We start from the raw sequence: 22,845 nt of genomic DNA, 5'->3' as shown, positions 1-22,845 counted from the left end.
ATAAAAAATACGTAACCAATAAAAAAAAATAAACATCATGTGCATCGGCGCATGCAAAAATGCCCATACAATTAAAATATAGCAATATTAATGCCATGCGGCAAATGGCGTAACGGGGATAAAAATAAAAGCGTTTAATTCTCCATTTTTTGTCACTTCAACTCCCCAATATATATATTTTTTTAAGTGATCAAAAAGTTGCACACACTTCAAATTGGTATCATGGAAAAGTACAGATCGCCCCGCAAAAAATGATGAGCACTCACACAGTACACATAACCACAAAAAAGTTATAGGGGGTCAGAATATCGTGATAAAAACTTTTTTGTCAAAGGTTTAAAAAAAAAAAATTAGTATTAAAACGCAAGAACAATTACCGTATACAAGTGTGGTATCGTAACCGTACTGACCTAGAGAACGAAGATAACAGGTAAATTTTACTGCATATTGTACAATGTAAAAAATAAGAACCTTTGTCAGAATTGCGTTTTTTTCCCAAATCTACCCCATTTGGATTTTTTTTCCGCTTCCCACTACATGGTATGCAACCATAAATGGCACCATTGGAAAGTACAACTTGTCCTGCATAAAATAAGCCCTCATAAGGCTATGTAAACGGAAAAATAAAAAAGTAAGGACTATGAGAAGGTGGGGAATGAAAAACGAAAATGGAGTCCTATAAGGGTTAAAAAGACACTGCGCCTTTGTTATGCTTTCTGAGCATTGTCGCTTATTGACAGCAGATGGTGTTTAAACACACACTGTGTTAAAAAAAATAACCCAAAATGTTTTTTTGCAGTAGAAATTAATTTATGAAGTTATTATACTTCGCAAAGTAATAACTTTTGCTCTAATACTGTACGGAGCAGTATTCAGTATTCAAACAAATATTATGCAATTTGGTTATCCCTAGTTAAAACATTGTAAAGGCTGGACTGTTTCATCATAGTTCATCTATTAGATGGACATGTCTGTGTAGTATAATGTTGGTCCCAATCGAGGCTCTGACAGCTCTCGCTGAACCTGACTCCCCAGCTGATGTGTGTTGCTGTAAGACGGGTGGGGAACCTTTTTGCTGCCAAGGGCCATTTGGATATTTGTAACATCGTCCGGGGGCCATACTATTTTTTTTTGGGTTGGGGCGACTAATGTAGGGGCTTATTTTTTGCGGGATGAGATGGCGGTTCGATTGGCACTATTTGGGGGTGCATATGACTTTTTAATGGCTTATTACACTTTTTGGGATCCAAGGTGACAATAAAAATTGCTTTTTTTTTTTACAAAGTTTTTATTTGATTTTTTTACGGCATTTATCGAGGGGCTAGTTTATGGGATATTTTTATAAAGAAGATTTTTACGGACGCGGCGATGCCCAATATGAATGGCTCTCAGACTTTGGAGCAGGCATCCTCAATCTGCAGCCCTCCAGATGTTGTAAAACTACAATTCCCACCATGCCCTGCTGATAGCTTAGGTTGTCTGGGCATGCTGGGAGTTATAGTTTTACAACATCTGGAGGGCCACAGTTTCCGTGTCTCCAAAGTCTGAGAGCCATAGTTTTTTATGTTCTCTAGGAGTCTGTTGGGGATTATAAAAATGTAGTACTCCATGGAAGTGTGATACTCCCTGAAGCAATCGATAACGCAGAGACCCGGATGATCGGGGCAAGTGTCACATTGAGTGGTGGTGTCCTTCCGTATCCCCCTCCTGTGACACACTCTGCATCTTTTTGGGGTTCGTCCCTTCTTTCCAGTATGGGGGACCACAACTGGAAAATGTTGGCCAGGGACGATCCGGGCGCCTCCAATTCCTGAGGTACTCCGGCCTGCTCTTTCCCGGTCTGAAAAAATCAGGTCCTTGAGGACTGCCTCATAGAATTGGAGGAATGTCCCTGTGCTGCCAGCGCTTCGGGATAGTACAAACGCGTTGTACAAGGCAACCTGTACCAAGTAGGCCGCAACTTTTTTGTTCCATGCCCGGGTTTTGCGCATGGCATTATATGGTTTGAGGACTTGATCAGAGAGATCAACTCCTCCCATATACTGATTCTAGTCAACGATACAATCGGACTTGAGGACCGTTGCCGCAGTACCTCGCACAGGGTGGTGATGCTGTTACCGTGGATTGTGGACAGTATAAGGACATCCCTCTTGTCCTTACACCTGACCAGCAACAGGTTTCCACTAGTAAGGGCACGGGTCTCACCCCTGGGGATAGGTACCTGGAAGGGGTGGGCAGGGAGGCCGCACTGATTTTTCCGCACGGTCCCACAAGTGGAGGTGGATCTGGCGGCAAGGGACCTGAACAAGGGAATGCTAGTATAAAAGTTATCCACGTACAAGTGGTAACCCTTATATAGCAGTGGGTGCATAAGGTCCCACACGAGTTTCCCGCTAACACCCAGAGTGGGGGGACATTCTGGGGGTTCAATACGGGAATCTCTCCCCTTGTACACACAAAATTTGTAGGTGTACCCTGAGTTAATCTCACAAATTTTGTACATTTTTACACCATACCTCGCCTGCTTAGTAGGAATGTATTGGCGGAAACTGAGTCTCCCCTTGAAAGCAACGAGAGATTCATCCACCGCAACCTCCCTTTCAGGTACGTAGGCCTGCGCAAATTTGGCCCCGAAGTGATCGATGACTGGCCGTATCTTATACAGACGGTCATAGGCAGGATCACCTGGGGGGGGGGGGGGGGGTCATGCTGCATTATTTGCATAATGCAGGCATTTCCGGATGGTCTCAAACCGGGGTCGTGTCATGGCCATACTCTAGAGAGGGGTCTGGTAGAGGACGTCTAGAGAGGGGTCTGGTAGAGGACGTCTAGAGAGGGGTCTGGTAGAGGACGTCCCCACTCCAGTAGTGCCTGACTCCTAGGTTTTTGCACTAGACCCATGTGCAGCACGAGGCCCCAAAACGTCCTCATCTCGGCTGCAATGACCAGCGTCCAGCCACCGGGTCTAGCCAAAAAGGAGCCCGGGTGCTGAGCAACGAACTGTTGGGCGTACAGGTTCATCTACTCCACCATCAGATTCACAAATGGGTCACTGAAAAAAAAAACTAAAAAAGTCAATTTCAGTGAAGCCCACTGTGGGAATCTGCATTCCTGGATTGCCAACAAAATCCGGAATCTCGGGCTCAAAATCCACTGGGGGACACCAGCTAAGTTCACCGGTAGGGGGCTCCGGTGGGCTTATTTGGTGGGCCGAGAAACCAGTACAAGCCCCAGGGCGGCTCGTACTGGTGTGGGCCACAGGGTCCCTAGCATGTCTCCGCCGCCTTGGGGGCTCATCATCATCAGATTATGATGAGGAGGATGCGAATGACAAATGCGGATGACAAGAGGAACGTGGGGTCATCCTCATCCTCACTGGGGCTCTCTGAGTCGGAGGCAAGCTGGGCGTATGCCTCCTCGGCCGAGAACGTCCGGCTGGCCATGGGTATGTGTATGTGCGTGCGTGTAAAACTTTATTGTATGTGAGTGTGTGTGGGGGCACGGGTGTTCACGTACTAAAGCTAAAAGTAAAATAAAAAGTTCAAACTTGCTGATCAGCAGTGGGGCTGGAGATGCGCTAACAGTGGCCGGACGCTAAGCAGTGGTGGGGGTGGGGGGGCAAGTGGCAGCACTCCTGGGTGGGTCTAGGGTCTCACAGCTAAGTGTTGTGGACCCCAACCACCAGAAACAATAAATCTGATAAAGTTATTATTCCCCCCCCCCCCCCCAACTAACTCTCCCTTCTATCCCTGCCTAATCGTGCCTCTCCCTCACTGACCCTAACCTACCTAGAGGGTGATGGGTGCCAATGGGTGGATCACAGGAGCTGGTGCAGGAAGAGGAGGGGAGAGTTGAGCGCTGGGAGTTTGAATCTCCCGTGTCTCTCCCCGCACCAATCAGCACCAAGGACAGCACGCAAATGCTCAGACTGTGATTGGTGGTGTGTGCCACAATCTAGTTTTAAAGTTATGATGTACCGGTACATCATGGGTCCTTAAGGACTCGGCAAACATGCTGTACCAGTACGTCATAAGTCCTTAAGGGGTTAAAAAGTTGATTTTTGAAAATTTCAGAGAAATTTCAAGATTTACTTCTAAACCTTGTAACGTCCCCCAAAAATAAAATGTCATTCCCAAAATGATCCAAACATAAAGTAGACATGGGAAATGTAAAGTAATTACTATTTTTGTAGGTATTAATATGTATTTATAGAAGTAGAGAAATTGAAACTTGGAAATCTGCAAATTTTTCCAAATATTTGGCAAGTTTGGTATTTTTTTTTAATAAATAAAAATGTTTTTTTTTTTGTTTTTGTTTTTTATACTCCATTTTTACCAGTGTCATGAAGTACAATATGTGACAAAAAAAACAATCTCAGAATGGCCTGGATAAGTCAGAGCGTTTTAAAGTTATCACCGCATAAAGTGACACTGGTCAGATTTGCAAAAAATGGCCTGGTCCTGAAGGTGAAAATTAGCCCGGTCCTTAAGGGGTTAATATCATAAACTATGCGATTATCCATAGCTATATATGTCAGTGTCACTCTGGCATTATTTGCTATTGCTGTCTTTGTTTTATTTTCAATTGATTTATGAGAATTGGACTCAAAATTAATCTTAAAAAATGTGCTCATCTCTAAACAGCACTTGATTCCCAAGCTGAGGTCGCAATCCACCAACTTAGCAGTCCCCTGACTTTTCTAAGCTAGTCGTTTTACAACCGCAAACACCACTTGTGAAGTAAACCTCATAGTGCCCAGCTTCACAGTTCTGCTGACAGTGAGATTGTAAAGCTTGCTGAATCTAATGGTCAAAAAGAAATGTATTAACTTTGGGGTAATTAATAACAATAAGATTAATTTCCCAAAAAACTCATATAATATTTTTAGTATTAAATTGACAGGTTTTTGGTGTTTCCTGCACTGGGACAAAATCTTCAGACTGTCATCAATGAACTCAATGGTCGACTACCTGAGATAGCGGTTTATCAGATTCTGTACAGAATGGTGCGTAATCATGATTTTATTTTCTACAACGTGCATATGTAATGTAAAAGCGTAAATATAACACTGGAAAACTGGCAAGCAAAACAATTATTAATTTAAAAAAAATTATGTATGTTTTTACATTTGGGTATTTTATATGGAAAAATGATCCTCTTTGGCATGATATGTAAATGCTGCTCATCACAATACTAGCATCGCTATAAAACAGTGGCACTCTTAGCCTGGCTGGGACGTACAGCTTGTTAATAGCAGCAGCATTTGTTAGCAGTTTCAAAAATCTAAAACGGGTCTTAGTAGTGAAAAAAAAAAGCCTGTGTAAATGACACTGATGGCACAGTAGGGGTGGGGGAAGATGAAGCAAAAATGGTCACTTCAAAAGAAAGAACTTGCCTCATCCAGCCCTTCAGTGACTTTATTGTAGATCGGGAACCCCTAATATTGCATTTCTTCATTCTCTTTAAAGGGAACCTGTCACCATGAAAGTGCAAAGCAGGAGAAGCTGAACAGATTGACATATAGTTTTGTGGGGAAAGATTCAGTATAACTTGTATTTCATTCACTTCATTCTTTCTGGGCTTGGAAGTCCAGGAGGTCCTATCAGTGACTGACGGCTCTCTCTGTGTACACAATCATAGAGGGAAGGTTGTCCGCCTCCTGGACATCAAAGCCCAGAATGAGCAGGATCCCACAAGGATCTTAGCTGTATAGGGGCCTTTTGACAATCTTTGCTAACAGCAAGGGTGACGGGAAAGACAGATTTGCATGTTGGATTTTAAAAAACTAAACCTTTGCCCCCGCAGAAAATAAGTAGCTGTTTTGCCTCTCCCTATTACAATAAACCTGCATCCCAAGGAGAGCTTGTAGAAATGGCTGTCAGCTGAAGAAGTTAACATGTCCGTTATCAACAACGCTTTAAAACCTCAGAGGACCTTTCATGGGTCCAAACATTATAAACTAAGTATCAGGATGCGTAGGGCATAGTGCAGGGATCTAACTGCACTTACTATTTTTTCTGGGCACCGCTCCGTTCGCCCGCTGTGGCCCTCGTTGTATTCTCCTGCCTGGTATGCTAATTTTAGCATCGAGGAGGAGACTGCGTCTTTCTCCGTGGGTGTCCCCTTCTCCCTGGCTGTAGTGCTGTCCAATCACAACAGAGAGCCTCACAGCCAGGGAGAATGTTTTTTATAATGTTTGGACCCATGAAAGGTCCTCTTTAAAGAGTAACTAAACCTTTGCATCAAATTTTTATATGATGCCCTGAAAAAAACTTTTCATATACTTTTATTTATAAATTTTGTATTTTTCTTAGTCTTTTTCTACTAAAACCGCACCATTCACTGTGCGCTTAAAACTCAGTTCTCTGTAAACTGCTGAATGCTCAGCAGTGCATGGAGTATGGACTCTGAAATGTATGAATAGGTCCACAGCAGCGCTGTGAGTAGGGTAAGCAGCACACATTGCTGCTCCTCCCCGCACCCCTGGAGGATTACTAACTCCTGGCATAGAACATGGGTACAGAGTACTATGCCAGGATTAGCTGAGCGGAGTGGGCTCCTGCTTCTGCCTGTTCCGCTAAGCCAAGAGAACTGCATGTCAGTTCTTAGCTTAGCGGAGCTGGCAGGAGCCCGCTCCGCTCAGTTAATCTTGGTATAGTACATGGGTAGTAATCCTTTGAAGGGCACGGAATGTGCGCTCCTGCCCGTACTCGCAGCATTGCTGCGGCCCCATTCATAAATTTAACACGCCGTACACCACTAAGCTGTCAATGGTGTACAGAGAACATAGTTTTAAGCGCACAGTGAATGGTGCGCTTTAGGTAGGAAAAAGACTAAGAAAAATACTAAATTAATAAAGTATATTAGAAAAAGGTTTTATTAAGGACATCATATTAAAATTGGATGCAAAGGTTTTGTTACTCTAAGTGTTGATAGATTTGTTGATGGATCTGAATTCTTTTTTTTTTTTTGTGACAAAAATAATATTGATCACTGTGCCATGTTTATCATAAAAAACACAACAGAATGAAACTTCTGCTGATATGAACCTAGTATCATAGTGCTTCATAGAGCTATTATTTTATATCGCACATATGAGTTTTTTCCCATAATGATGTGTAAAAAAATAATTCTTATTTTCATTTTTTTAAAATCCATGGTTCCATGTATATTTCTGCAGATTGATGTATTGGAATATATTCATGAAAATGAGTATGCCCATGGCGACATCACAGCAAACAATATATATATAAATGCTGATTATCATGAGGTAAGAAACCACATCCTAATTATTGAGATATTTAATATGATACTACATACTTTTATTTAACTTTTTTTTATTTTTAAATAACACACGCAATTGCGGACAAGAATAGGACATGTTCTATTTTATTGCGGAAGTGCGGATCCGCAAATGTGGATGCAGACAGCACATTCCGGCCCCATGGAAAATGAATGGGTCTGCACCCGTTCCGCAAAATTGCGGAACGGATGCGGATCCATTTTGCGGACGTGTGAATGGACCCTTAGGCTCCATTCACACGTCCATGATGTGTTGCGGACCCGGAAATTGCGGGTCCGCAACACACCAGCCCGGCACCCCCATAGAAATGCCTATTCTTGTCCGCAAGCTGCGGACAAGAATAGGACATGTTCTATCTTTTGCGGAGCTGCGGAACCGAAGATCGGGGACTCGCTCTGCAATTGCGGATGCTGTCCGCATCCATTCCGTCCCCATAGAGAATGAATGGGTCCGCAACCGTTCCGCAAAATTGCGGAACGGATGCGGACACATTCTGCGGACGTGTGAATGGAGCCTAAGGAGCACCAGAATGGTGAATGCAAAAATACAAACTTGTATGTTGTTTAGTTTGCTGTTTTCCCTGTACAGCTTTGAGTTTATATACTATCAGGATCTGTATTTTCTCTCTGATCCATCAGGCAAGGAGCTGACGGGCTTCTGATCTCTGATCTCATAAACACTCATTAAAGCTCAATTCTTATCTTACTGATAAGAATGTGGCTTATATAAGTGTTTATGACTTTTTAGTAATTTAGAGAAAAGCTTTATTAGATGACCGGCTAGAAAAACAGTTAGCCCTTTGTGACAGGATGGCTCAATATTTTTAATAAAGATCAATTGAAAAAGTGTGTAGTGTCAAGCCAATCTAAGCCAAATGAATAATTGACTTCGTTTCGAATCATGTGCTAGTGAAAAGTGCCTCTCCCTCCCCCCCCCACTCATGTACCAATAATAAGTGCCACTCTCCTCTCCCCCCCCCCCACTCATGTGCCAATCTCCTCTATGCTGCCACCTCCCCATGTGCCAGTAATAAGTGCCAAGTCTCCCCCCCCCCCACCCATCATGTGCCAGTCTCCTCTCTGCTGCCACCCCCCCATGTGCCAATTCTCCCCCCCACCCATCATGTGCCAGTCTCCTCTCTGCTGCCACCCCCCATGTGCCAGTAAGAAGTGCCAATTCTCCCCCCATCATGCATGTGCCAGTCTCCTCTCTGCTGTCCCCCCCTATGTGCCAGTAATATGTGCCAATTCTCCCCCCCCATTATGTGCCAGTCTCCTCTTTGCTGCCACCACCCCCCCCCCCTCCCCCCATGTGCCAGTAATAAGTGTGGCCGAAAAATTGGCCAATAAAATAAAAATAAAAAAACACTCATACTTACCTCCTGCGATGCAGGCCTCTTCTGGCCTGTGTCCCGCTCTGTACTGCTCAGGCGGCTCTATGACGTCATCACGCCGCCTGCACTGGCCTCTGATAGGCTGCGGGCCTTGTGCCGGCAGCCTATCAGAGGAGCAGGGAAGGGAGACGCATCTCCCTCCCCTGCCACAGCACAGCAATCTGCATCGCTGTCCTGAGAATGGCGATACAGATCACTATGGAGATGAGCGCAATGGAAGCGCAGCGCTCATCTCCTGCTGTGCCCTGCAGCCGCCACCGCTGCCTACAGAACTGCTGAAACAGTCAAAACACCCGGCGGGACGGATCAGTGTCCTTGGCGGGCCGCATGTGGCCCGCGGACCGTAGTTAGAGGACCCCTGGCTTAAACTAATGAATATATTTTAAAAAAATTTATGTACGACAAGGAGGGGGAATGTATGTATGTGTGTGCACATAGTCTGTTACATTATTGCTAAAATATAGCTATAATATAGATAACTTTTTTATTTCATGAATGTTCATTTTTTTATATTTTTTTTATTAGTAACGCAGTAGTAGTACATAAGGCCGAAAAAAGACATCTGTCCATCCAGTTCGGCCTGTCATCCTGCAAGTTGATCCAGAGGAAGGCAAAAAGAAAAATACTGTGAGGTAGAAGCCAATTTTCCCCACTTTAGGGGAATAAAAAATTCCTTCCCGACTCCAATCAGGCAGTCAGACTAACTCCCTGGATCAACGACCCCTCTCTAGTAGCTATAAAACTGTAATATTATTACACTCCAGAAACACATCCAGGCCCCTCTTGAATTCCTTTATTGTACTCTCCATCACCACCTCCTCAGGCAGAGAGTTCCATAGTCTCACTGCTCTTACCGTAAAGAATCCTCTTCTATGTTTGTATACAAACCTTCTTTCCTTCAGACGCAGAGGATGTCCCCTTGTCACAGTCACAGTCCTGGGGATAAATAAATGACGGGATAGATGTCTGTACTGACTCCTGATATATTTATACATAGTAATTAAATCTCCCCTCGGTTGTCTTTTTTCTACAGTGAATAACCGTAATGCTGATAATCTACAGCTGTCTGACACTGGTTTTTGCTGCTTAGTTTGCTATTTACAAAAATTCCTAGATCCTTTTCCATGTCAGTTTTACAGAGTGTTTTACCATTTAGTATGTACGGGTGACTTGCATTTTTCCTTCCCATGTGCAAAACTTTACATTTGTCAGTATAAAACCTCATCTGCCACATTTTTTTTAATCAGACATGTAGAACAATAAATTTAGAGAAAAATTTATATATAGATGTCGTTTTTTTGGAAAAATTTTGCAACTGAAAGTGAAAAATTTCTTTTTTTTTTTTTTGCAAAAATTTCGGTAAATTTCGATTAATAACAAAAAAAAGTAGAAATGTCAGCAGCAATGAAATACCATCAAATGAAAGGTCTATTAGTGAGAAGAGAAGGAGGTAAAATTCATTTGGGTGGTAAGTTGCATGACCGAGCAATAAACAGTGAAAGTAGTGTAGTGCAGAATTGTAAAAAGTGGTCTGGTCATTCAGGTTGTTTAAGCTAGGGGAGCTGAGGTGGTTAAACTTAATGGCCTATAGTTTCCAGGCTCTGTTTTTAGATCCTTTTTGAATATTGGAACCACATTGAGAAAAGAATTTGAATTAACCCCTTCGTGCCACAGTCAGGTGTTAATTCACAGACTGTAGGCTTAGTTAATTTTATAACCTACAGGGGGTGCTCTCACATCAAGAAGAGCACTCCTGCCAGCTTTTTGCAGAGGATCACTTTATAGAGAGATGCCACACAGGGAGACCACTTTGCCTGGTCTTCGGGATCCTTACTGTGACCACAGCTGTCTAATGACATCGCAGTCACAGTGATCGCAATGTAACCTGATGCATTTATAAGTCGGTTTACAGTTAAGAGCTTAACACCACAACGTATATAGTTGTGCGGTCATAAGCAAAAGGTTAAAAGAACAATGCCAAGTCTATTAGCAAATTTCCACTGCAAATGCAGTGTCAGTGGAGACTAAGTTAGCCCCAGCAACACTGTCATCTGAAGTTTGTCCTAGCAATTGCATGACCCTAGGAACCAATGTCTGTTTTATCCTTTTCGACTTAATGCATTCTCGATTCTCCATTCTTGCTGCAGCACCACAAAAAATCGAGATGATCTATAAGCTATACGTGAGATCACTGAAGCGCTTACCTGACTAACTTAAAAAGTTGGGAAAGGCCCCCCCCCCCCAATCTGGTGTAGATCTGTATACACAAATAAGATCACAAAATCATCTCTCTAACTTGAATAATCCTGGCTACCTTACATATCCAGCTGGGAGGAACGAAAAAAGTAGTATCAAGGCTAGGTTAGACCACTTTCAGCTGACCCAGGCTGCCCTTCACATCCTCTAGCAAATACCAAGTAGTTAACTTGAAGGGACCCATTATTTGTCTATATTCTGAACTCGGTATATACTCCAGCAAAAATAATTTCCATGTATGGTATAGATGCTTTCCCAATGACTTTTTTTTCTTAAGCGATTCTAACCATTCTAGGTGAAATAAGTGACGCATTTGGGCAATCGCCATATCCTGAATTGGAATCGCTGGCGAGTCCATAACTGCAGCAGGCTACTCTTGGCTACCATGATCAGTCTATGCCCCACCTGTGGTAAAACGGGGGAACTGTCCTCCTCTCTATTGACCGTTGGTTAACCGTTTCCGTTTCTTTGTCAGAATGTAATATTGCCAGTGATGGTGTAATGTCAGTACGATAATTACTAATCTTGCCTAGTAGCTGGTTAATCTCTCCCCAAAACTTGACCAGCTTCGAGCATTCCCACAAGTCGGTCTTGGGAGTTGAGCATTTTGGGCACACCGTCAGCCTCCCAGGATTGGACGTTGATTTAGGCAAGTCGATCCCATAAATGGCATGATGTAATATTTTTACATGGGTCTCCCTCCACTTTTCATTTATAATGGCCTTGCTTATACCTGAGATCCCTGTCCATACCTGGTCATGTATCTCCACTACACCCAATTTTTGGCCCCACTTTTTAAAGACCCCTTTAGGGTCTTAGGTGGAATACCAATCTCTCAACACATTCTTTGGCAAATCCCTGGCTAAATATCTGCAAAATTCCTAGCCTGAATATATTAAAGATGTGACGATTTACCCAGCCACAGTCTATCTTTGAGTTCTTGCAATGTAGCCCATCTACCCTCCGTCCCATAGAAAATATCGCTTACTTTATTAACCTCTTTGAGAGACCAATCCTTGAATAGTGCGCTACTTCTACCCGGTTCAAAAGAGGGATTACCCCGAAAGGAAAGATGTTTGGAAATTCGATAAGGAAGTTGAAAGTGATTTCTGAGACCCTTCCAAGCTATAGTGGTATCTCTCACCACAAGAGAGTGTTTGACAGGCGTGGGTAACCTAGATCTCTTAGAATGTAATAGAGCCACCAGGGTCGCACCAACTGCCGTTCAAGAAGCAGGTTCGAGTAAAACAACGTCCCATTGACCCAATCCAGAATATGTCTACTAAGACAGGTCAGGTTATAGCCTCTAATATTCGGGAAATTAAAGCCTCCCATTTACCGTCTGAGTTTTGGTTTGTCTAGTGATATTCTGGGCTTCTTCCCCTGCCAGATGAAACGGGTAACTCGTGTAGGTGTGATATATAGACCACCTAGCCAAGTCAAAGAATTAGATGATCTACTAGTTGAGGAAATAGCTAAAATGACATTGAAGGGGGAAGTTATCATTATGGGAGACTTCAATCTTCCAGATGTAAACTGGAAAACTAAAATAGCTAGTTCTGCCAAGAGTACAGATATTCTAAATTCCCTACTGGGATTATCTCTACAGCAAGTAGTGGAGGAGCCAACCCGGAAGGAGGCCATTTTAGATTTAGTATTCACAAATGGGAATTTGGTATCTGTTATTACTGTAGGAGAAAGCTTGGGATCTAGTGATCACCAGTCAGTGTGGTTTACTATAAGTACAGTGACTGAGTCACACCACACAAAAACCAAAGTTTTAGATTTTAGAAAAACTGACTTTTCTAAAATTAGATTAGTGCTACACTAGTCCCCATCATACTGGAACAGTTTCATTGGAGTCCAGGAGAAATGGGACTACTTGAAGGCAGCAGAAAATTGCATTAGGCTTGTCAGTAAAAGCAAAAAAAGGAAGAGACCACTGTGGTACTCAGCAGAAGTGGCCAAAATCATTAAAAACAAAAAGATAGCGTTTAGGAATTAAAAAAAAACAAAAAAAACGAGGATGACAGACAAATTTATAAGATTAGGCAGAGAGAGGCCAAACAAGTTATAAGAGCTTCTAAAGCACAGGCAGAAGAGAAATTAGCTCAGTCAGGGGAAAAAGGCGATAGATAAGGCATTCTTCAGATACATAAATGAAAAAAGGAAACTAAAACAAGGAATTACCTAATTAAAAACTAAAGAAGGAAGGTATATGGAAGAAGATAAAGAACTAGCTGACTTCCTCAATGAATACTTCTGTTCAGTTTTTACAAAGGAAAATGAAGGAGAAGGACCTCAGATAGGAAAGAAGACTAATGAATCTTTTGACGCTTGTGTCTTTACAGAGGAAGAGGTTCTAAGTCAACTGTCTAAAATGAATACAAATAAGTCACAGGGGCCTGATGGGATACACCCAAAGTTATTAAAAGAGCTCAGCGGTGAACTAGCAAAACCATTAACAGATTTATTTAACCAATCACTGGCAACAGGAGTCGTACCAGAAGATTGGAAATTAGCAGATGTTGTGGGAGGAATCGGGCAACTATAGGCCAGTAAGCCTGACATCAATAGTGGGGAAATTAATGGAAACCATACTTAAGGAGAGGATTGTGGACCATCTAAAATCTCATGGATTGAAAGATGAAAAACAGCATGGGTTTACTTCAGGAAGCTCATGTCAAACTAATCTTTATAGATTTTTTTGATTGGGTGACTGAAATAATAGATGGAGGTGCAGTAGACATCGCTTATCTAGACTTTAGTAAGGCTTTTGATACTGTCATACATAGAACGGTTATCAATAAAGTGCAGTCATTGGGCTTGGACTCCCATATTGTTGAATGGATTAGGCAGTGGCTGAGGGACAGGCAACAGAGGGTTGTAGTCAATGGAGTATATTCAGACCAAGGTCTTGTTACCAGTGGGGTACCTCAGGGATCTGTTCTGGGACCCATATTGTTTAATATCTTTATCAGCGAAATTGCAGAAGGCCTCGATGGTAATGTGTGTCTTTTTGCTGATGACACAAAGATTTGTAACAGGGTTGATGTTCCTGGAGGAATACACCAAATGGAAAAGGACTTAGGAAAACTAGAGGAATGGTCAAAAATCTGCAACTAAAATTTAATGTTGATAAGTGTAAGATAATGCACCTGGGACGTAAAACCCAAGAGCAGAATATAAAATCAGTGAGACAGTCCTAACCTCGGTATCTGAGGAAAGGGATTTAGGGATCATTATTTCAAAAGACTTAAAGGTAGGCAAACAATGTCACAGAGCAGCAGGAAATGATAGCAGAATGCTTGGGTGTATAGCAAGAGGAATTACCAGTAGAAAGAGGGAGGTGCTCATTTGGAGTATTGTGCTCAGTACTGGAGACCATATCTCCAGAAGGATATTGATACTTTGGAGAGAATTCAGAGAAGAGCTACTAAACTGGTACATGGATTGCAGGATAAAACTTACCAGGAAAGATTAAAGGACCTTAACATGTATAGCTTGGAAGAAAGACGAGACAGAGGGGATATGATAGAAACTTTTAAATACATAAAGGGAATCAACAAGGTAAAAGAGGAAAGAATATTTAAAAGAAGAAAAACTGCTACAAGAGGACATAGTTTTAAATTAGAGGGGCAAAGGTTTAAAAGTAATATCAGGAAGTATTACTTTACTGAGAGAGTAGTGGATGCATGGAATAGCCTTCCTGCAGAAGTGGTAGCTGCAAATACAGTGGAGGAGTTTAAGCATGCATGGGATAGGCATAAGGCCATCCTTCATATAAGATAGGGCCAGGGGCTATCCATAGTATTTAGTATATTGGGCAGACTAGATGGGCCAAATGGTTCTTATCTGCCGACACATTCTATGTTTCTATGTTTCCAACGTTTTAATATCCGCATGTCGGATAAGGAGTGGGATCGTCTGAAGGGGGTAAAGAAGCTTGGACATGCTCAACATTTGGCGACATCTTCCCGCTAAAGATAATGGGAGTCCCTGCCATCTATCCAGCTCATTTATGATTTTGGTGATAAGAATTATTAATTATGGTCATAAAAATAATTAACCATAAAAAATAAAATTTTATAAAAATTTATAAAATTTGTCATAAATAGAGTTGAGCGGACACCTGGATTTTCGGGTTCGAGAAGTTCGGCCGAACTTCCCGGAAATGTTCGGGTTCGGGATCCGAACTTCGTCCCGAACCCGAACCCCATTGAAGTCAATGGGGACCCGAACTTTTCGGCACTAAAAAGGCTGTAAAACAGCCCAGGAAAGAGCTAGAAGGCTGCAAAGGGCAGCAACATGTAGGTAAATCCCCTGCAAACAAATGTGGATAGGGAAATGAATAAAAATAAAATAAATAAAAATTAACCAATATCAATTGGAGAGAGGTCCCATAGCAGAGAATCAGGCTTCACGTCAGCCACCACTGCAACAGTCCATTGGCATATATTTAGGCCCAGCACCCAGGCAGAGGAGAGAGGTCCCGTAACAGAGAATCTGTCTTCATGTCAGCGGAGAATTAGTCTGCATGTCATAGCAGAGAATCAGGCTTCACGTCAGCCACCACTGCAACAGTCCATTGGCATATATTTAGGCCCAGCACACAGGCAGGGGAGAGAGGTCCCGTAACAGAGGATCTGGCTTCATGTCAGCAGAGAATCAGTCTGCATGTCATAGAAGAGAATCAGGCTTCATGTCAGCCACCACTGCAACAGTCCATTGTCAGATATTTAGGTCCAGCACCCAGGCAGAGGAGAGAGGTCCCGTAACAGAGGATCTGTCTTCATGTCAGCAGAGAATTAGTCTGCATGTCATAGCAGAGAATCAGGCTTCACGTCAGCCACCACTGCAACAGTCCATTGGCATATATTTAGGCCCAGCACACAGGCAGAGGAGAGAGGTCCCGTAACAGAGGATCTGGCTTCATGTCAGCAGAGAATCAGTCTGCATGTCATAGCAGAGAATCAGGCTTCACGTCAGCCACCACTGCAACAGTCCATTTGTCAGATATTTAGGCCCAGCACCCAGGCAGAGGAGAGAGGTCCCGTAACAGAGAATCAGGCTTCACGTCACCCAACATTGGAACAGTCCATTGGCATATATTTAGGCCCTGGCACCCAGACAGATGAGAGGTTCATTCAACTTTGGGTAGCCTCGCAATATAATGGTAAAATGAAAATAAAAATAGGATTGAATGAGGAAGTGCCCTGGAGTACAATAATATATGGTTAAGGGGAGGTAGTTAATGTCTAATCTGGACAAGGGACGGACAGGTCCTGTGGGATCCATGCCTGGTTCATTTTTATGAACGTCAGCTTGTCCACATTGGCTGTAGACAGGCGGCTGCGTTTGTCTGTAATGACGCCCCCTGCCGTGCTGAATACACGTTCAGACAAAACGCTGGCCGCCGGGCAGGCCAGCACCTCCAAGGCATAAAAGGCTAGCTCTGGCCACGTGGACAATTTAGAGACCCAGAAGTTGAATGGGGCCGAACCATCAGTCAGTACGTGGAGGGGTGTGCACACGTACTGTTCCACCATGTTAGTGAAATGTTGCCTCCTGCTAACACGTTGCGTATCAGGTGGTGGTGCAGTTAGCTGTGGCGTGTTGACAAAACTTTTCCACATCTCTGCCATGCTAACCCTGCCCTCAGAGGAGCTGGCCGTGACACAGCTGCCTTTGCGACCTCTTGCTCCTCCTCTGCCTTGGCCTTGGGCTTCCACTTGTTCCCCTGTGACATTTGGGAATGCTCTCAGTAGCGCGTCTACCAACGTGCGCTTGTACTCGCGCATCTTCCTATCACGCTCCAGTGCAGGAAGTAAGGTGGGCACATTGTCTTTGTACCGTGGATCCAGCAGGGTGGCAACCCAGTAGTCCGCACACGTTAAAATGTGGGCAACTCTGCTGTCGTTGCACAGGCACTGCAGCATGTAGTCGCTCATGTGTGCCAGGCTGCCCAGGGGTAAGGACAAGCTGTCCTCTGTGGGAGGCGTATCGTCATCGTCCTGCCTTTCCCCCAGCCACGCACCAGTGATGGGCCCGAGCTGCGTTGGGTGCCACCCCGCTGTGACCATGCTTCATCCTCATCCTCGTCCTCCTCGTCCTCCAGTAGTGGGCCCTGGCTGGCCACATTTGTACCTGGCCTCTGCTGTTGCAAAAAACCTCCCTCTGAGTCACTTCGAAGAGACTGGCCTGAAAGTGCTAAAAATGACCCCTCTTCCTCCTCCTCCTCCTCCTCATCCTCCTCCTTCTGGGCCACCTCCTCTTCCATCATCGCCCTAAGTGTTTTCTCAAGGAGACATAGAAGTGGTATTGTAACGCTGATAACGGCGTCATCGCCACTGGCCATGTTGGTGGAGTACTCGAAACAGCGCAACAGGGCACACAGGTCTCGCATGGAGGCCCAGTCATTGGTGGTGAAGTGGTGCTGTTCCGCAGTGCGACTGACCCGTGCGTGCTGCAGCTGAAACTCCACTATCGCCTGCTGCTGCTCGCACAGTCTGTCCAGCATGTGCAAGGTGGAGTTCCACCTGGTGGGCACGTCGCATATGAGGCGGTGAGCAAGAAGGCCCAAGTTACGCTGTAGCGCAGACAGGCGAGCAGCGGCAGGATGTGAACGCCGGAAGCGCGAACAGACGGCCCGCACTTTATGCAGCAGCTCTGACATGTCAGGGTAGTTGTGAATGAACTTCTGCACCACCAAATTCAGCACATGCGCCAGGCAAGGGATGTGCGTCAAACCGGCTAGTCCCAGAGCTGCAACGAGATTTCGCCCATTATCGCACACCACCAGGCCGGGCTTGAGGCTCACCGGCAGCAACCACTCTGTCTGTTGTTCTATACCACGCCACAACTCCTGTGCGGTGTGGGGCCTGTCCCCCAAACATATGAGTTTCAGAATGGCCTGCTGACGTTTACCCCGGGCTGTGCTGAAGTTGGTGGTGAAGGTGTGTGGCTGACTGGATGAGCAGGTGGAAGAAGAGGAGGAGGAAGCCGAGAAGGAGGAGGTGGCAACAGGAGGCAAAGAATGTTGCCCTGCGATCCTTGGCGGCGGAAGGACGTGCGCCAAACAGCTCTCCGCCTGGGGCCCAGCTGCCACTACATTTACCCAGTGTGCAGTTAGGGAGATATAGCGTCCCTGGCCGTGCTTACTGGTCCACGTATCTGTGGTTAGGTGGACCTTGCTACAGATGGCGTTGCGCAGTGCACACTTGATTTTATCGGATACTTGGTTGTTCAGGGAAGGCACGGCTCTCTTGGAGAAGTAGTGGCGGCTGGGAACAACATACTGTGGGACAGCAAGCGACATGAGCTGTTTGAAGCTGTCTGTGTCCACCAGCCTAAATGACAGCATTTCATAGGCCAGTAGTTTAGAAATGCTGGCATTCAGGGCCAGGGATCGAGAGTGGCTAGGTGGGAATTTACGCTTTCTCTCAAATGTTTGTGAGATGGAGAGCTGAACGCTGCCGTGTGACATGGATGAGATGCTTGGTGACGGAGGGTGTGGTGGTGTTGGTGGTACATCCCCTGTTTGCTGGGCGGCAGGTGCCAACGTTCCTCCAGAGGCGGAGGAAGAGGCCGAGGCGGCAGCAGCAGAAGAGGTAGCAGGGGGAGCCTGAGTGACTTCCTTGTTTTTAAGGTGTTTACTCCACTGCAGTTCATGCTTTGCATACAGGTGCCTGGTCATGCAGGTTGTGCTAAGGTTCAGAACGTTAATGCCTCGCTTCAGGCTCTGATGGCACAGCGTGCAAACCACTCGGGTCTTGTCGTCAGCACATTGTTTGAAGAAGTGCCATGCCAGGGAACTCCTTGAAGCTGCCTTTGGGGTGCTCGGTCCCAGATGGCGGCGGTCAGTAGCTCGGTCTCACCACTGCCTCTTCCTCCGAACTGTGAAAATCAGTGGCACGACCTTCATTCCATGTGGGGTCTAGGACCTCATCGTCCCCTGCATCGTCTTCCACCCAGTCTTGATCCCTGACCTCCTGTTCAGTCTGCACACTGCAGAAAGACGCAGCAGTTGGCACCTGTGTTTCGTCATCATCAGAGACTTGCTGAGGTGGTATTCCCATGTCCTCATCAGGAAACATAAGTGGTTGTGCGTCAGTGCATTCTATGTCTTCCACCGCTGGGGAAGGGCTAGGTGGATGCCCTTGGGAAACCCTGCCAGCAGAGTCTTCAAACAGCATAAGAGACTGCTGCATAACTTGAGGCTGAGACAGTTTCCCTGATATGCATGGGGGTGATGTGACAGACTGATGGGGTTGGTTTTCAGGCGCCATCTGTGCGCTTTCTGCAGAAGACTGGGTGGGAGATAATGTGAACGTGCTGGATCCACTGTCGGCCACCCAATTGACTAATGCCTGTACCTGCTCAGGCCTTACCATCCTTAGAACGGCATTGGGCCCCACCATATATCGCTGTAAATTCTGGCGACTACTGGGACCTGAGGTAGTTGGTACACTAGGACATGTGGATGTGGCAGAACGGCCACGTCCTCTCCCAGCACCAGAGGGTCCACTAACACCACCACGACCATGTCCGCGTCCCTTACTAGATGTTTTCCTCATTGTTATCGTTCACCACAACAACAAAAATATTATTTGGCCCAATGTATTGAATTCAAATTCAGCTGAATATAAATTTGAGGCCTAGTATTTAGGCGCTGGGTGACGGGTATAGGTTTACTGACAGAATTAGACTTGGAAATGCACAGTAGCGGGTGTGTGAAGTTATTCTGAATGACCCTATGTGCACCTTGAATATGATATACCCTTTTAGGGATAGATTTCAAATAGCTCTGATACAGCAGAAACCACTAAATTATGAAATTGCTAAATTGGGAATTGTATTTCAACCCAGAACAAAAACTGCTTGGACGGACACTAAATAACTTGCCCAGCCACAGCAATTTAGCAGGATATAAATTTGAGGCCTAGTATTTAGGCGCTGGGTGACAGGTATAGGTTTACTGACAGAATTAGACTTGGAAATGCACAGTAGCGTGTGTGTGAAGTTATTCTGAATGGCCCTATGTGCACCTTGAATATGATATACCCTTTTAGGGATAGATTTCAAATAGCTCTGATACAGCAGAAACCGCTAAATTATGAAATTGCTAAATTGGGAATTGTATATCAACCCAGAACATAAAATGTGCTTTGACGGACACTAAATAACTTGACCAGCCACACCAGTAACGACAGATTTAGCTGGATATAAACTTGAGGCCTAGTATTTAGGCGCTGGGTAACAGGTATACGTTTACTGACAGAATTAGACTGGGATATGGCCAAAAAATAACCACACTATTGATGGTTAAATGCACTTGGCGACGGGCGCAGCTTGCCCCTGATGTAGTAGATGGCCAAAAAATAAACAGACTATTGCTGGTTAAATGCACTTGGTGTGACATCTTCACCCTGATGTAGGCTTTAGCCAAAAAACAACCACACCATTGAAGGTTAAATGCACTTGGTCGCAGCTTGTGCTGGCGCAACACAAAATGGCCGCCGATCAGCCCAGAAAAAAGTGACTGACAAACGGTCTGGGCAGCCTAAAAACAGTGAGCAATTGAGTATCAGCAGCTCAATGATCCACAGCTGCAGATCGATCAATTAATCAAGTCCTTTGGAGGAGTTAATCTGCCTAATCTCGCCCTACTGTCGCAGCCGCAACCTCTCCCTATGCTGATCAGAGCAGAGTGACGGGCGGCGCTATGTGACTCCAGCTTAAATAGAGGCTGGGTCACATGGTGCTCTGGCCAATCACAGCCATGCCAATAGTAGGCATGGCTGTGACGGCCTCTTGGGGCAAGTAGTATGACGCTTGTTGATTGGCTGCTTTGCAGCCTTTCAAAAAGCGCCAAGAAAGCGACGAACACCGAACCCGGACTTTTACGAAAATGTCCGGGTTCGGGTCCGTGTCATGGACACCCCAAAATTCGGTACGAACCCGAACTATATAGTTCGGGTTCGCTCATCCCTAGTCATAAATTCTTAACATCACGACCTAGTGAATTGTAGACAACCTAATTGATACAATTCGCATCTGAGTCTGACTATTTCCTCAGATAAATAAATACGTTTTTTTTGACGTGAGGTGACATTAATGATAAACATGTAGTTCTGCATTATACAATAATACACAGGTTTATTTGTTACAAGGTTATAAACATATATAAGTAAATAAACACAATGATACATGCAAATGAATATATATATATATATATAGCGTTAATATAAAGCATTACAAGCTTAGAAATACATGTGAGTGGAAATAACTTGTCACATTATAACAAAGCTATTTTTTAGTTAGGATAGAGAGTTAGAGAAAACCTCATGATATCAAGATTGGCATGTCTAATCCTAGACATCAAAATAGAATGCTAAATACATTCTGCCCCCTTCTACCCAACTACACATCACATGACCTCAAGATGGGCAAATCCATCCAAGGATATAACTTAGAAGAGATAACTGTATCCTTCCGCCCCATCCTGGACTATTTTCACATATGTGACTTTGGTAAGATTATTAAGACAAATAACAGGGATCTAAAATCTTTGCTAGACCATATCTTAAGTGGGAAGGACTTGAAATAAGTCTTTCCTGTGGGAATCCATCACTTAGCTTGGCGAATAATAATTTTTATATTTTTATATATATATATATATATATATATATATATATATATATATATCAATTATTTAATGCTTTGCTAGATTAAGTCTTGATTCTTCTGCAGGTAGAATGAAGCCTCACAATATCCTAATACTACATCTCAATATGGAGATGATCGATTAATTAATTAATTTATTCGCCAATCTAAATGGTATAATTTCACCCACACGATCAAATTAGTCTTAATAAAATATAATATCATTTTCTGGATCTCTTACCAAGTCCTAGTAGGAATCTCACTTCTGCTCCTAGGAAAGCTGGGTGGTCCATCATAGCGCATCTCACCATGGCTTTCATCTTGATAGACCCCTCCAAAGAGCTTTACTTCTCCCTCTCCTCCTCCTGTGTATGGTTTATGATTACAAACTTATCAGTTAGACACACCTTCCTAGTTTAGAACTTTCCAATCATTGTCGGATCCGCGTGACTATTGATAAAAAAAAAGTGACATCATAACCCTACCCAGAATGCACTTTTGCTACTGTTGTAATGTCACCTACTCATACCTAGGTGGCACTGCTGTATAAGCTATTTGCATCTTAGTATAAAGGGTTAAGTTATGTAAGTCTGAATAAAGCGTATTCTATACATTTGATCTTGGAAGCTTTAATTCAAAGCTATAGGGATTAATTTCAACACTTGCAGCAATTAGAGACAGACCTCTAGGCATCTCTTTGGGTGTTTCTCACACTGATGATTTATGGATCATAATGATATGAATGGCCTTGTTTTCTCAGAGATATCAGTACCTCCTGTCATACCAAATATGTGATTCATTGTTACAAAATACACATCTTTACAGACACTCTTTTAGAGACAAATATTCTCCTAATGAGAAATATATATAATATACTGGATATTCTTCATAACATATAACAATATAATATAAAGTAATATATATATATATATATATATATATATATATATATATATATATATATAATTTCCTACTGATTGTCTTATGCTAAGGACTAACTAAGGCTCATTAAATGAATATATACATATTATATATTTTGCTTCATTAATAAATACCTAATTGTATAGGCAATAATCACCAGCTGCATAGAGCTTATCTTTATCTCCCGTCATAAATTTATAAGTAGACAAGGAGGATTCTTCTCAGACTGGTACATTCATGAAAAGAATAACACAAAAGCAGAAACCTTTGTGTAACCTTACTTTGGCCTACTCAAGACATACAAAAT

At 43.7% G+C, this 22,845-nt stretch overlaps 1 protein-coding gene across 2 annotated transcripts in view; it reads left to right on the top strand.

Annotated features, from left to right (window-relative positions):
• Positions 1-22,845, top strand: part of VRK3 (VRK serine/threonine kinase 3) — a 254,135-nt gene that overhangs the window by 145,751 nt on the left and 85,539 nt on the right. For both annotated transcript variants that reach the window (XM_044269695.1, XM_044269694.1), the window contains exons 9-10: positions 4,903-5,005; positions 7,181-7,270. In XM_044269695.1, coding sequence (XP_044125630.1) covers positions 4,903-5,005; positions 7,181-7,270 — 193 coding nt within the window. The remainder of the gene's footprint in view (positions 1-4,902; positions 5,006-7,180; positions 7,271-22,845) is intronic.

The sequence above is a fragment of the Bufo gargarizans genome, chromosome 10 (assembly GCF_014858855.1).
Source record: "Bufo gargarizans isolate SCDJY-AF-19 chromosome 10, ASM1485885v1, whole genome shotgun sequence".
In the NCBI taxonomy this organism is placed as follows: Eukaryota; Metazoa; Chordata; class Amphibia; order Anura; family Bufonidae; genus Bufo; species Bufo gargarizans.
This window is presented reverse-complemented; position numbering and strand designations above follow the sequence as displayed.